The 13,083-nt window shown below is 50.2% G+C and overlaps 1 protein-coding gene across 2 annotated transcripts; it reads left to right on the top strand.

Moving 5' to 3' along the window:
* Positions 1,666–12,478, top strand: PIK3IP1 (phosphoinositide-3-kinase interacting protein 1). Of its 2 annotated transcripts, XM_001926534.4 has the most exons (6): positions 1,666–2,126; positions 3,053–3,169; positions 3,249–3,368; positions 4,214–4,414; positions 4,514–4,592; positions 10,776–12,478. In XM_001926534.4, the coding sequence occupies exons 1-6, from the start codon at positions 2,057–2,059 to the stop codon at positions 10,978–10,980; spliced, it is 792 nt and encodes a 263-aa protein (XP_001926569.1). In that variant the 5' UTR covers positions 1,666–2,056; the 3' UTR covers positions 10,981–12,478. The 2 variants fall into 2 exon arrangements, with proteins under 2 accessions (XP_001926569.1, XP_013838530.1); XM_013983076.2 differs by having other exon boundaries at positions 1,845–2,126; positions 3,053–3,368.

Below are 13,083 nucleotides of genomic sequence, written 5' to 3'. Positions count from 1 at the left end.
AAGTTGATATATTCTATGTAATGAAACAAAATACACATTGTAGATCTTTTGTAGTGGTATAAGAATATTTAGGACCTGCAAGGAAAACTGTGCAAAGAACCCTTCCCCTTCAGCCTTTTCCCTTTTTTCTGTTAACGGTTAAGATCACCTGACATTTTATATATTTGACATCTGTCTTTCCCAACTAGAATACAAGCTCTTGGAAGGCAGAGATTTCAAATATTTTGTTCACAGATATATTCTCAGTATCCAGACTATGTGTCTAGCATGCAGTTGTAGTACGTTCTTTTTTTTTTTTTTTTTTTTTTTTTTTTGTCTTTTTAGGGCTGCACCCTCGGCATATGGAAGTTCCCAGGCTAGTGGTCAAATCAGCCACAGCAACTTGGGATCCAGCTGCATTTGCCACCTACACCACAGCTCATGGCAATGCTGGATCCTTAACCCACTGAGTGGAGCCAGGGATTGAACCCACATCCTCATGGATACTAGTCAGGTTCGTTACCACTGAGCCACAATGGGAACACCTATAGTACATTCTTAAAATTTTTGTAAAATAAATAAGAATTGTTTTTTTAAAAAGACTCCTGAATATTATGTTAGAATTATTAAATTCTAAAACATTGGCTTGTGTGTGTGTGTGTGTGTGTGTGTGTGTGTAAATTCACAGACTTGGTGGTGTAATTCCCAGTGGAGGACAAAGTCAGGTGTCAGAGGATTGAAAGCTTGTGTAGAGAGACAGGAAAGTAAGTGCAAAAACAAAGCAACATGTCTTATGTAGTAGATAGAAGGAATCAAATATTGTCAGCAAACTTCTTCAAAGAGTAAACTAAATGCATCTCTGTCCATCATTTCCATGTCTGAAATCTGACTGTAGTGAATGCAAATTCACTTCAGATTAGTTGTCTTGGCATTAACCTTCTTCCCTGATAAAACTTTTGAAACTTTTGAAATAATGAAGTCTTTTTTCCTCCTCCCTAAATTACTACCCGCAAGATGCAAGCCCTCAGATGGAAACAGTCTCCCATTTCTATTTTGAGATTTGCCTGAGTCACAAGGTAGTCTTGGCGAATCACTCTGCTCCATCTCTCAGTTTACTGAGGCTGCCTGGGAACTGGAACTGTCAGCCAAACAGGAAAAGGGCTGTTCTGCCTAACTCCAAAAGGGCTCAGGCATACGGATGGGGAGGGGGGTTGTTAATGATGGATATAAATTGCTGCAAATGGATTTCCCACAGGGTGGGGTGGGAAAAGCAAGTATTTTACTTAATTCCTCTATATGAATTCAGGCCTGAAAAGGCACTCTTAAATATAGCTAAGCAGATATCCCAGCATTGGCATATGTATTTTCAACTAAAGAGACCCCCCTCATATTCGTACTATATATGACACCCCAAATATAAGCAAAGGAATATGACTGATCTGACCCTGGCTGTTTAAAAAAAAAATCAATGTTTATGAATATGTATAAATCTCAAAAGCCCTTTTTCTTTCTCAAGGGTAGGTATAAAGAGCTACTTCCACCTGGATGCCCTTATTTGTGCCCCTCTCCGTAGTCTTGAGTTCCTCCTGGTTGTGTAGCTGACATGTTCTCCCTAAGTGGTTACTGTAATTCCAAACCTCCTGCCCCCCAGTGAAGTGTCTTGACAAAACTATTCTTTCTATACTCACACAAACGGAAACAGAAGAGAGGAAAGGCCCTGGGGATGCAGCCGCTGCAGGTCTCAAGCTGAACCACTAAGCAACCTGAACTTCTTTGCCTCTTCACTTGGCTGAGTTCCTCTCTTGACTCAGGGTAGAGTGATGAGCCTGGTATAGGAAGCTTAGGACCCAGGGGGCGCCTTTCAGCCAGAAAGAAAAAAAAAAAAAAAAAAAAAAAATACCTCTCGCAGCAGCAAGCTAGCTGGGAAGCTCCCAGTTCTAAAGAGAAGCTGTTTACCAGAAGAGCATAACAAGGGCAGGTCTGACTGCAAGGCTGGGAACCAGAGGAAGAGCCGCCACCAAGGGGACCCTAGCTGGACCCTGGTTGGTCAATCACCTGCAGGACGAAGGAAGTGAGGATGCTGTTGGCCTGCGTGCAAACAATCCTTGTCAGCAACATGCTCCTGGCAGAAGCCTATGGATCTGGAGGTAAGATTACAATCTTTTCCTTCTGCAGCAACTTAACGAAGCGGAAAGGGTAAAGCTCTCTATTTCCCAAGCAGGAAGGATGATGACAGGAAAGGGAGATTTTAGCAGGTTCCGGTTGTCCCATGAAAGCTTTTTTTGTTTTGTTTTTTTCCCTTTCTCCTTTCCCTGCCAGGAGCTTGCAGCTCCATCTTTGCCATTAAGAACAAAGGCAAGTAGCTACTTTGCTTTTCCTTGCCTGTGGCTCATGACTGGATGGAACTTGAGCGTTCATCCCCCCTTACTCCTAAATCCTGTTCTTTTCTGGGGCTTTGCAGTGTCACCAGAGCACAGGTTCTCCTTCCCCGGCCCCTTCCTCGGCTCTCCCGCTGAGGGTGGGAGTTTGGAGTCACATCCAGGCAGCGAAAAGGCAGGTTCCCTCCGTTTGAGGCTCTCTCTTGCGTTACTGAATCAAAGCTTTTGTAGAATTCTCTTGGGAAGGAGTGTTGGCCTGTGGCAGTGTGGCCATATCCGCAGAGAAGGGAACACCAGAGTTTATGTAACATAGAGTGACAACACAGGGATGAATTTCGGATCTGGTCGCCCACCGACCGTCTCCACAGAGGGACCTGAACCCAGGGCTCCCCCGCACCCTCCTCCAAAGTGGCCACAAGTTCCAGAGCAACAACCCTGTGCACCTGTGCAGTGTTTTCAGTCTTACAGTTTTTTTTTTTTTTTAAAGGAAAGAAATTAAGAAAGAAAAAAACTAACACTGAGCGCTGGGGGCAGGGCGCCGGCTGGGGGCTCTTCTTGCCCTCTCCCTTCTCTTTCCGGCCTCACAGATCCTCTGCGAGGCAGGCGGGGTTTTCCACCTGAGGGCAGGATTTCCCAGGCAGGGTGGGCCCGCGCTCCCCTGCCCAACTGTGTTCGGGGGCTCCTCTTCCTCACAGGCTGCTTCTGGGACAACGGCCACCTGTACCAGGCTGACCAGCTCTCCCCCTCGCCGGGCCTCCACTGCCTCAACTGGCTGGACGCGCAGAGCGGCCTGGCATCTGACCCAGAGTCGGGTGAGTGCCCGCCCCGGGCGACAGGCGGGCGGCGGCCGCGTTCCGGCCCCGGCCCATGGCGTCTCCTCTCCTCTCTCAGGCCCGGGCAACCACAGCTACTGCCGGAACCCGGACCAGGATCCGCGCGGGCCCTGGTGCTATGTCAGCGGCGAGGCCGGAGCTCCCGAGAAACGGCTTTGCGAGGACCTGCGCTGCCCAGGTACCAGCCCGAAACCCAGCGCCCAAAGGGGCCGGGGAGCGGCCGCGGCGCACGTGCAGCAGCGGGACGCCGGCAGGCCCCGCCCCGCCCCGCGCCGCCCGATTGGCCAGGGCTGTCTCCAGGCCGCGGGGCCCACAGCCCATTGGCCGGCGCCGCCGCCCGGTATGAGCTCATCCTCAGCGAGTGTCTCGTAAACAACCAAGGGAGGGGAGGCCCCTCCCATCGGCCCAGCTCCAGGCTCCCTGCGCAGCCTAGGGGACCCTGGGAGAGTACGTCCCGGGTCCCCTGTCCTTAGCGAACCTCGCGGCGTTTACCGACAGTTTTTTTGGAGCGTGTGCTGTGTGCTGGGCTCACAGCACCCCTCCACCTCACCCCACCCCGGGAGGAAGAAGTCTGGGGGATATGAGACTCAGAGAATTTCCTCGATTTACCAAAGGTAGCGGCAGGATCCGGATTTCAACCCAAGTTTCTTAGACTACGCAGTGCAGGCTTGTGGCTCCTGGGGCAGCAAGACAGTAGGGTTGAATGCGATATGTAAGCATATAACGTAGGGACTGCTGCAGAGCGTGGGCTCAACAGTGTGAGCTGCTCAGAGGAGTCGTGGATTGTTTCCTTGTATAGAGGGGGGACCTGGAGAAGATGGCAAGGATATGAACACATGAAGACGGGGAGGCAGGAGATGCCCTTTCTCATAGCCTTCCCCTCACTTTTGCCTTGTCTCAGCTATGGTGCAGCCCTTAGGCCTGGTCTTCCCCCTGAGGCCTTGATTCTAAGGTGGGCCCCTTCGTCTCTGCCTCAAATTCAGGCCACTCTATGATGAGAGCTCTTTCCCATTTTACCCCCAGAGACCAATTCCCAGGGCCTGCCAACCTTCACAACAGAAACTGAAGAGGCGTCTGAAGTGCCAGGAGGAGAGGAGGTGCAGGTGTTTGCCCCTGCCAATGCCCTGCCCGCCCGGAGCGAGGTGGCAGCTGTGCAGCCAGTGATTGGGATCAGCCAGCGGGTGCGGGTGAACTCCAAGGAGAAAAAGGACCTGGGAACCCTGGGTAGGATTGCTCACCCCTGTCCTTGTAGAATTCATGGAGAAATATTTGCTGATTTTTCTGGGGTGGAGCTAATGGGACCTTGTGTCCTGTCCTTGGCAGGCTCCGTGCTGGGCATTACCATGATGGTGATCATCATTGCCATTGGAGCTGGCATTGTCCTCGGTTACACCTACAAAAGGTCAGTAGCTTCTCTTCTGGGACCTCTGAGATGAGGAGAAGCAGGTACACAAAGTCAAATGAGACTTCTTTGTGGCATTCTTACCCACAAAGGAAGTTAGGTGTTGCAGGAGGAAAACCAGCTCAAGATGTAGAAGTTTGGTTCTACTCTTTACCAGGTGACCTTGGACAAACCCTTTTCTTTGGTGCCTTTCCTCACCCAAAAGCCCTGTGAGGTAGGGGTTCTTGTTGCCTGTTTTGCAAGTAAGCAGGCCTTCACCAGAAAGGTGGTGATTTGCTCAAGGTCACACTGTCTGGGAGTGGCTGGATTCAGACTCAGCTCTTTTGATACCACATTCTCTGCTACCTAAGCCAATGTGCCTGGTGTGGAAGTGAGTGGTCCTACAGAAATCAGGCTGGGCTCTCATTGCAGGGACCCAGAAATTGAATTCTTTCTGTGAGTTATAAAATTCTGCTACTACAAAAGTTTTCTAGCCACAGCTTTTGCAGTTGGGGCTTGAATGTCCTGAGCCATAAGCAGTGGGATCTCCTCTAGGACAGGAGGAAGGAAGAGATTTAGAGGACAGGGAGCCTCTTTGCTACTCCTTACCACACATGAGAGAGCCAGAGAGGCTACCTGGGAAACTCACGCTGGGACAGCAGGAGGAGGAATGCTTATTTTGAGAAGTCCCCCGATATACCATGTGGAAAGGGCTCTCAAAGCCAATTATGGGTGCATGATGACAGGCCATGGTTGTGTTCATTTTTATAGCACTAGCTGACTCTGGGAGATCTTGGGAAGAACCAGTCTTGAGTATCTGTGATATTTCTTTTCTGGGAAGGCTTCCTATCAGGAAAGTGATGTGGTGGCCTGCATTTTCCAGTGGTGAGGACCACATTTGAGCCCACAGCCCCAGTGGGTCACCCAGCATTAAATAAACCTAAGGTGTCCTTAGAGTGATGTTGTCCACCTTCTCATTTTCCAGATGGAAAAGGAGAAGTATTGGGTAGGAATAATAATAACAATAGCAGCAATAATGAACATTTACCAGAGGCCAGGCACTGCTTTAACTCAGTTCACACAATATCACCTTATGAGGTAAATGCTGTTATTATCCCCAGTTTGCAGATTAGGAAACAGAGGCAAGAGAAGATATGTACTTTGCTTGTGGTCACACACCTAGCATTTGGTGGAGCTAAGTCTTAGCTCTGCCACCAACTAGTGATGTGTGTGACTTTGGGCAAGTTGCCCGTTTCCTTCTCTAGGGCACTGTTGTAGCTGAGGCATGTGACTGTCTAACCCATTGTAAGTGGTCAGTACACTATAGCTGTTTTCCTTTTCTGTAAGATGTGGGTATTGTGCTAGCACCCTCCAGGTCTCTGATCTATGACTCAGGAAGCACAGGTTCAGAGAGGAGGAATATTGACCAAGAAGGTCTCCTGACTCCCAGTGCAAAGTTGCTGCCCTCAGTGGGATGGTTGATGTGGCAGGTCCAGGGGCACCTGCTTGTTCATTTCAGGGTTAGAGGAAATGATGAGGAGGCCCTGGCTACAATTCATAATCAGCCCCAAACTGTGTTGGCCGAATTTAGCCCCTGAAACGTTTCCTCCTTCCTCAGCCACTAGATAGCAGTTGGCTCTCCTCCAATCTTGTGACAGTGTCCAGGCCTCCAGGTGCTTGAACTGACTGCTAAACATCCCTAATTTGGCTCAGTTTCTCATGCCCAATGAGGAAGCCAAGCCTTTTTCTCTTAGATTTGCTCCTTTCGGCTGTCACTGGTCTGCTCTGATGTCTCGTATTTACTTTCCTGTAAACTCAGGGCGAGGCACCAAGTCACCAGACTCCCCGTCACTAACCACCGGACCACTCCTTTCCTCAGCAAAAGTGCTCTGAGCACAGACTGTACAACAGGAAACCACATGTGGGCTAGAGGCAAATTCTCAGCTCCTATCACTCCCCAAAGTCAGAGTGTCCTGGAAAGCACTGTTGAACACAGGTCTTGCCACTTGTCTGCACCTCAGTTTCTTGTCTGTTCATTGGGGCTGTGTCACCCCTCTGCACACACCCATACCCACCCCCAGATTATTTTAAGTATTACATGTAAACAGGAGAACACCAGTCAGGTTAAATAACCACTAATAGCAGCCAACTTTTATTGTAATTTTTCACAGTAAGTGAGGCCCCACTGAATGCCCTTCCCTGAGGATTACTCCCAAGCTTCATAACCACATCAAAAGGATCACTTTTACACCGTTTTACATCAAGGAGCTGAGACCTAGAGGAGTTAAGTGCCATGTCTGAGCTACATGGCCAATAGAGTGTGTCTAACGGTTGCTAGACTCTCCCAGAAGTCCAGTAATGCTCCGGAGCTTCCTGCCAGTTTGCTTTGGATTTGCAAAGGACAGTAGTAAAAACTTTCAAAAAGGTGGGTTTGGAAGTCAAAAGCACCAGGATCTAGTTCTGGAACTGCCACCAATTCTGGGTGTGACCCTGGACAAGGTCACATTTGCCTCCTCTGATTTCTCATCTGTAAAATAGTGTAGGGGCATGAGGTTAGCTGTGATCTTCCCAGCTCTGGTGTTTCCTAAAAAGACAGTATTACCTACTGGCAGATCCAAGATCTGCCATTGGCTTGAATAAATGGTTGTTGAACCTCTCTGCATCTGCCCTCCCTTCTCTGGAACAGAGATCCTAATGGATGCTACATGTTTGTTGTGAGGATGAAATTAGCATAGTTTGGGCATACTGTTGGTGTTGATAACCTTAAGTGCCTGGAGAAGCTGGTCCTGAGCAGCAGCGCAGCTTAGCACTGCTTCTGACTGGGAAAAGAGCAGTGGCTCAGAGTTACATAATAATTTGATGAAACCCCTATTGCCTGAGGGAACTCTCCAGTGCCTTCTTCAGCCCTGTCATCCACACCTGCTCTCTCTGGCCAGCCCAGCTCCCAGTCCTGGCCCGGGAGCAGTCAGGGTTAGAATTATTGCAAGCAGTGAGTCCAGCCAAAGGCCATGAAGCAAATGGCATAGCGCTTTCCCTGAGCCAGGAGAGGCAGGCAGGTACCGGCTTCCTCTCAGGGGAGGAAGGGCAGCAAGTGAGGGCGGGGTCTTTGTCCTGGTTGTCTAGGCAAGAAGTTTAGGTGGCCAGTTTGCAGCTCCCTGCCTCTGCCCTGCACTGCCTGTGCTCGCTCCGGAGGGAGCATTTATTTTCTGATAAAAAGGCAAGGGAAAAACTGTAAGTCAATACCACCCCACCCACTTAGGAGAGGAGCTGAGTCATAAGTCTTTTGTTCTTTCTTGGCTGTCAGACAACAGCCTGGCCGCCTCCCCTCCTTCCCTCTTCCCCCTCCAAGGTGGTGAGAAGGAGCTGAGCAGCCTGATGGTCAGCGTGGCAGGCCTGGTGGCCTCTCTCAGGCCTCAGAAGGAGGCAGGCAGCCACCAAATCTCTAAGACTCACAGGCACTATTAACAGGAAGTATATGGGGTTGGATGTTTTGAGATTTCTAAATGGAAGAGACCTTCATCAAGATGAGTCCAGCACCTGCTTCCTTTATTTACTCTTGGCTGCTTTTCCAGCCCAGCTCTGCCTCATTAACTCGAATTGATTTCTCTCCCTGCAAAGACTTATGTAGGATGCAGCCTGATCATTATCAACAGCTCAGCTGACCACAGCCAGATGCTTGGTGAAGGAGGTGGCTGAGGAAAGCAAGGCTTTGGAGTCAGACTCCAAGGCCTCAGTTTCATCATCTATAAAATGTGGATATTTTCAGTATTGCAAAGTTGGGTGGAAATTAAACAAAGATGGTACGTGTGTAAAGTGCATGGCATCCAGTCCGTGCACAGGTAGCTCTTCTCATGCTGGATGCTGGGAAGGCCATTTCCTGGCACCTTAGGAAGTCCTAAGGAAGTATGAGTTTCCACTTAGATTTTGAAACTCAGGCCTTGGCAGAAGACTGGCTTACTCTGCTTCTTTTGAAAATGGCCTTTTGGTCTGCTGGCTTGGGAGCTCTTTTAGTAAAATTAAACCCAGGCCTTCCAAGTTTCTCCTTACATGAGCAGGTTTGAAGTATCCAGCTTTTTGTTTTCCTAGGGGATAAGTGTTTTCTTCCACATGGCAGCAGCTGGCACTAATGAGCAGAACCTGCAGGGAGAGTGAACCCTGGGCCGTGAGTGGGGATATACTTGGTCCAGACAGCCCTGTCCCTATGGCTCCCCTCAGCCCCTCTGGGTGTTCTGCTGGGGGAGTTGGTGAGAAGGACAGGCAAAGAGCTGCAGGCTTGCACATTGAGAAACTCAGTCACCCAGTGTGACTCAGGGAAATGAGCTCACAGGTTCGCCTTCTGTGACCTTGCAGCGAGAAACAGGATGTCAGCAGAGCACATGTCATATGTGTGGGATCTTTCAAAATGTTAGGAGCCCTGGAGGTTATCAAGTCCAACTCCCTGTTTTACAGGTGATGAAATTAAGGCCCAGAGAGGAGGGGAGTGACTGCGGTCACATAAACAGTACTTACCTTGGCTGGTCAGTAGGAGGGTTTCCTTGGGAATCCAGATTAAGATAATGTCTCTTGGTGAGTCAAGTCATATTCAGGGCAAATCATAATAGCCTCCCTCCTTGAGTTTTACAGCAGCTCCACTCTTTTTGAAATGCTTTCACATTCGTTATTTGGAGGCAGATTTTACTCCCATTTTACAGATGAGGAAACCAAGGCTCCCCCAGGCCAAATGTCACACAGCCAAGGCAGATCTGGTACATGTACAGAGAATTGGTTGATTTAAAGACAGTTCTGAGGCACTTCCCCCTCCAGCCCTGCTGTTTTCTCAGTGTTCTTTCCTTTCTCTGGAGACTTTTGCCTTTGCATCTCACGTGATGACAGCTGTGTGATCTGTCTGATCTCATCCATCTCCCTGGGGTGGTTTAAAGCAGGCCTGTGTTGTTGCACCAAGTTATCTATCAGCTGCTTGTTTCAAGGCCTCTTTGGGGTGGGTTCCTTCTGGGAAGATATTCCCTGATAGCTGAGCCCATGTGTCTAGTTTTTGTGTCAGATACTGACCTGGATCCTGGGTGCCAAGGGCTGGTTCTGGTATGCAGCATGCTAGGCACTCACCCCAACCCGTGAGGGTGGCTAGATCTGGTGGGGAAGACTGGATATTTGCAGCCAGGAGACTGGGTGTGTGAGTCCCACCTCATCATTACTTTGGGGTGTCCCTGATCAGGTCAGAACTTCTCTGAGCACCAGCCAGAGTCCAGTAGACTTGGATTTGAGCCTGCTATGTCATTGGGAGAGTTCAACTTCTCTGGGTTTATTTCCTCATCTGTAAAATGAATGATAAGGTCTAACTGTTAGGGTTCAGCTGAGAATCAAGTGAAATAACGCACATAAAGTCCTCCAGTGAGCACTTGACGTGAGTGAAATGGGGCAACACCAAGGCCTGATTGGATCACTGAGCACCATGAGTATCGGGAAGCATGTGAAAACTCAGGGTCTGATGACATTGTCACATTCTTTCCCCTTGACCTGAGCAGCCCTGAGTCCTTTTTACAGCTTCCTGCATGCCTTGGGGATGGTCCCTGTTTCTAGCCAGGGCTCACACCTTCCAGGACTTTAAAATGACCCCTCAGAACAGCATGGTCAGGTCAGTTTTCTGGACAAGATGAGGGCTGAGATCGTTCTCTGGCACCTTGGGCTAAAAAAGCAGAGCTCTCTGTTGCTTTAAGAGTCTCTTTTGGAGTTCCCATCATGGTGCAGCCGAAACAAATCCGACTAGGAACCATGAAGTTGCAGGTTCAATCCCTGGCCTCCATCAGTGGGTTAAGGATCTGGCATTGCCATGAACTGTGGTGTAGGTCACAGACGCAGCTTGGATCTGGTGTTGCGTGGCTGTGGTGTAGGCGGGTGGCTACAGCTCCGATTGGACCCCAAGCCTGGGAACCTCCATATGCTGCAGGTGCGGCCCTAAAAAGACCAAAAAAAAAAAAAAGTTTCTTTCCTCAATGATATCTGTGAGGTTCATGGTACTGTCACCCCCATTTTATAGATGAAGAAGCAGAGAGTAGAGGTGTAGGGGCTCTGTTGGTAGAAGAGAAATCTAGGACTCGAGCCACTGACTGACTGTGACCAAGGTCTGCCCCTGCCGGGCCTCATGATGCTACCCCATGAGCAGAGCCGTGTAGGAGGCACAGCCTGAATGCTTCCTTCTCCTGCCAGGGGCAAGGACCTGAAAGAGCAGCACAAGCAGAAAGCGTGTGAGAGGGAGATGCAGCGAATCACCCTGCCCTTGTCTGCCTTCACCAACCCCACCTGTGAGATCGTGGATGAGAAGACTGTCGTGGTCCACACCAGCCAGACTCCAGTGGACCTTCAGGAGGGCAGTGCCCCCCTCATGGGCCAGGCGGGCACCCCAGGCGCCTGAGCTCCCTACGACGGGCAGGAGCCCATGCAGACACTGGTGCAGGACTGCTAACCCTCCTAGAGTTGGGAGGATCTACATTTTTTGTTGTGGTTAAAACCCCCCACTTTTTTTGGTTTGTTTTTGGGGAATCCTAAGACAGAAGCAGGTGGCACTGTGGGCTGAGGGTGAGGCTGGGGAGGGTTGCACCAGTGCTCTTTATGCATCCCTTGGAGCAGGATTTTGCCAGGGCATTGGAGATGATGGTGGCCCCCACAGCAGTGCTGCTGACAGGGTCTTCCTGTGGCCCCAAACCAAACCAGGGATGGATAGGGAGCTCCTCCCAGCTCCTCTGTGCTTTACTGTCCAAGATGGCCTCAGCCTCTGCCTCCCCATTTGTCTTCTGTGGGCTTGGGTGGCGCACACTGTTATTCATAGTTCAGGTCAAGTAGGTCGAGAGGCGGCATTTAAAGAATATATTTAGTTTTTTAAATATTTGGGATGCAATTCCCTACTGACCTGTGAGAAACGCAAATGAGGCTGTACGAAAGTCAGAACTGTGGTTGAATACAGGATCTAGGTGGGGGCTGCTGGCAGTGATGTGCCTTGACTACCGTGGGCCATGCTCTGGCCCAGGGACTCTTCCTGTTTCGAAAGGAAAGGAGGGGAAGACTCACACTGAACATTCCACTTAGGAAGAGGGGAGAGAAGGATCTACAGCTGCCTCAGGCCATAGGACCCAAGTGGACCCTGGGTGCCCCATCCAGTCCCTCTTCAGGGTGGACAGTGACCTGTCTTCATTCTTCAGGTGTTAAGAAGACAGCCAGCTGACCTGCGGGGATGACACATGGGTGGGGCCTTGTGGACTGCTTCTCAGAGGTTAACTCTGCCCCACTGGGAGCTGGGTGATAGAGTGCTCATGGCTTGCCCTGCCCTGGCCCGAGCCTGCAGGTGACTCTGTGGCCTCTAGGCCAGAGCCTTCCCATGGGGCAGTAGATTGTAAAGCAATCATGGAACCATTGGAAAGAAGCTTAGGGTTCCTCAAGCCTTTGGGGTAGAGGGGCCAGAGGGAGAAGTGATGCTCAGGGTCACAGAGGAAGCTACTGGCAGGGCCCAGAGGAGAGTAACGTTCCTTTAGGTGCCTGCCCATTGTGCCTCAGCTCAGCAGGGCCTCCGAGCCTGGCTGCCATACTTGGAGGCCTCCGCAGTGCTCCCTGCCCACAGCGCTTCCTTCTCAGAGCCCTTCCTCTGCCCTATGTGGAGGGGGTGGTGGGGCTCAGCCTCTTCCGCAGGCTATTCCTGGGAGTGATTTGCTGAGGGGACCTGGGATTCAGGGGGGTCCCCTGGTGGTAGTGATGCAGAAAAGAATATTACTGATTTCTACTTTTCTATGAAAGCATTTCTCCATGTACATGTTTTATATACCTCGTCTGACACCTGCGTATAAAGTGCAGGAAACTGCTCTGCATTTGACTTACACAAATACATTTAAAGAAAAAAAAAAAAAAAAAAAAAAAAAAAAGACTCCATACTGTCAAGTCTTTGTGAGGTACCAGGATACTCCTTCCAAAAGTTGGGAAGTTTTTGGTTACCTTGTTAACACCTGTATGGCAAGCTCTTGCTCTCTCTCCTTCACCCTGGCCCTATACCTGGGAGGGACAGTAGCAGAACAGTTGGTAACTGCAGCCTCCACGCTTGGTCATCATCACCAGGAATCTTTCAGGTTGCAGGAAAGATGGGTGTGCGGCATCCCAAAGGGTGGCTGATCACTGCAAGTCCTCTCCTCCTCAGTGTTCTTTCTGAGTTAGAGGTAGTTAAAATGAAATCCAGGCAGCCCTTGGCAGGGTCTGGAGGTGAGGTGGTGGGTGGTGCTGCTGCGGCTGGAGGGGCGGGATGGGGGTGCAGAAGGGGTGGCTCCCTGGAGCAGCTCTGGGCCAAGATGCCTGCAGTCACAACTCCTGGGGCCCCAGCAGAAGCTACAGGTGGGAGTTTGCTGGGCTTTTAGCAGAGATTTCACAACAAGTTCTCAGCCTCCTGGAATTACCCAGGGTGACCTCTGCCCACACCCAGACAATGTTCTATAGATCTTCAAGCAAGGGGCACCCTAGAGTATCCATTTTCCCAGGA

The sequence above is a fragment of the Sus scrofa genome, chromosome 14, assembly GCF_000003025.6.
Source record: "Sus scrofa isolate TJ Tabasco breed Duroc chromosome 14, Sscrofa11.1, whole genome shotgun sequence".
NCBI lineage: Eukaryota > Metazoa > Chordata > Mammalia > Artiodactyla > Suidae > Sus > Sus scrofa.
Note: the sequence above shows the minus strand (reverse complement) of the source record. Positions and strands in the feature narration are given on the sequence as shown.

Coding starts and splice junctions, on each gene's coding strand:
- PIK3IP1 (XM_013983076.2), top strand. Junction 4,415..4,513: donor AAAGGACCTGGGAACCCTGG/GTAGGATTGCTC, acceptor TGTCCTTGGCAG/GCTCCGTGCTGGGCATTACC. Junction 4,593..10,775: donor CTCGGTTACACCTACAAAAG/GTCAGTAGCTTC, acceptor TTCTCCTGCCAG/GGGCAAGGACCTGAAAGAGC.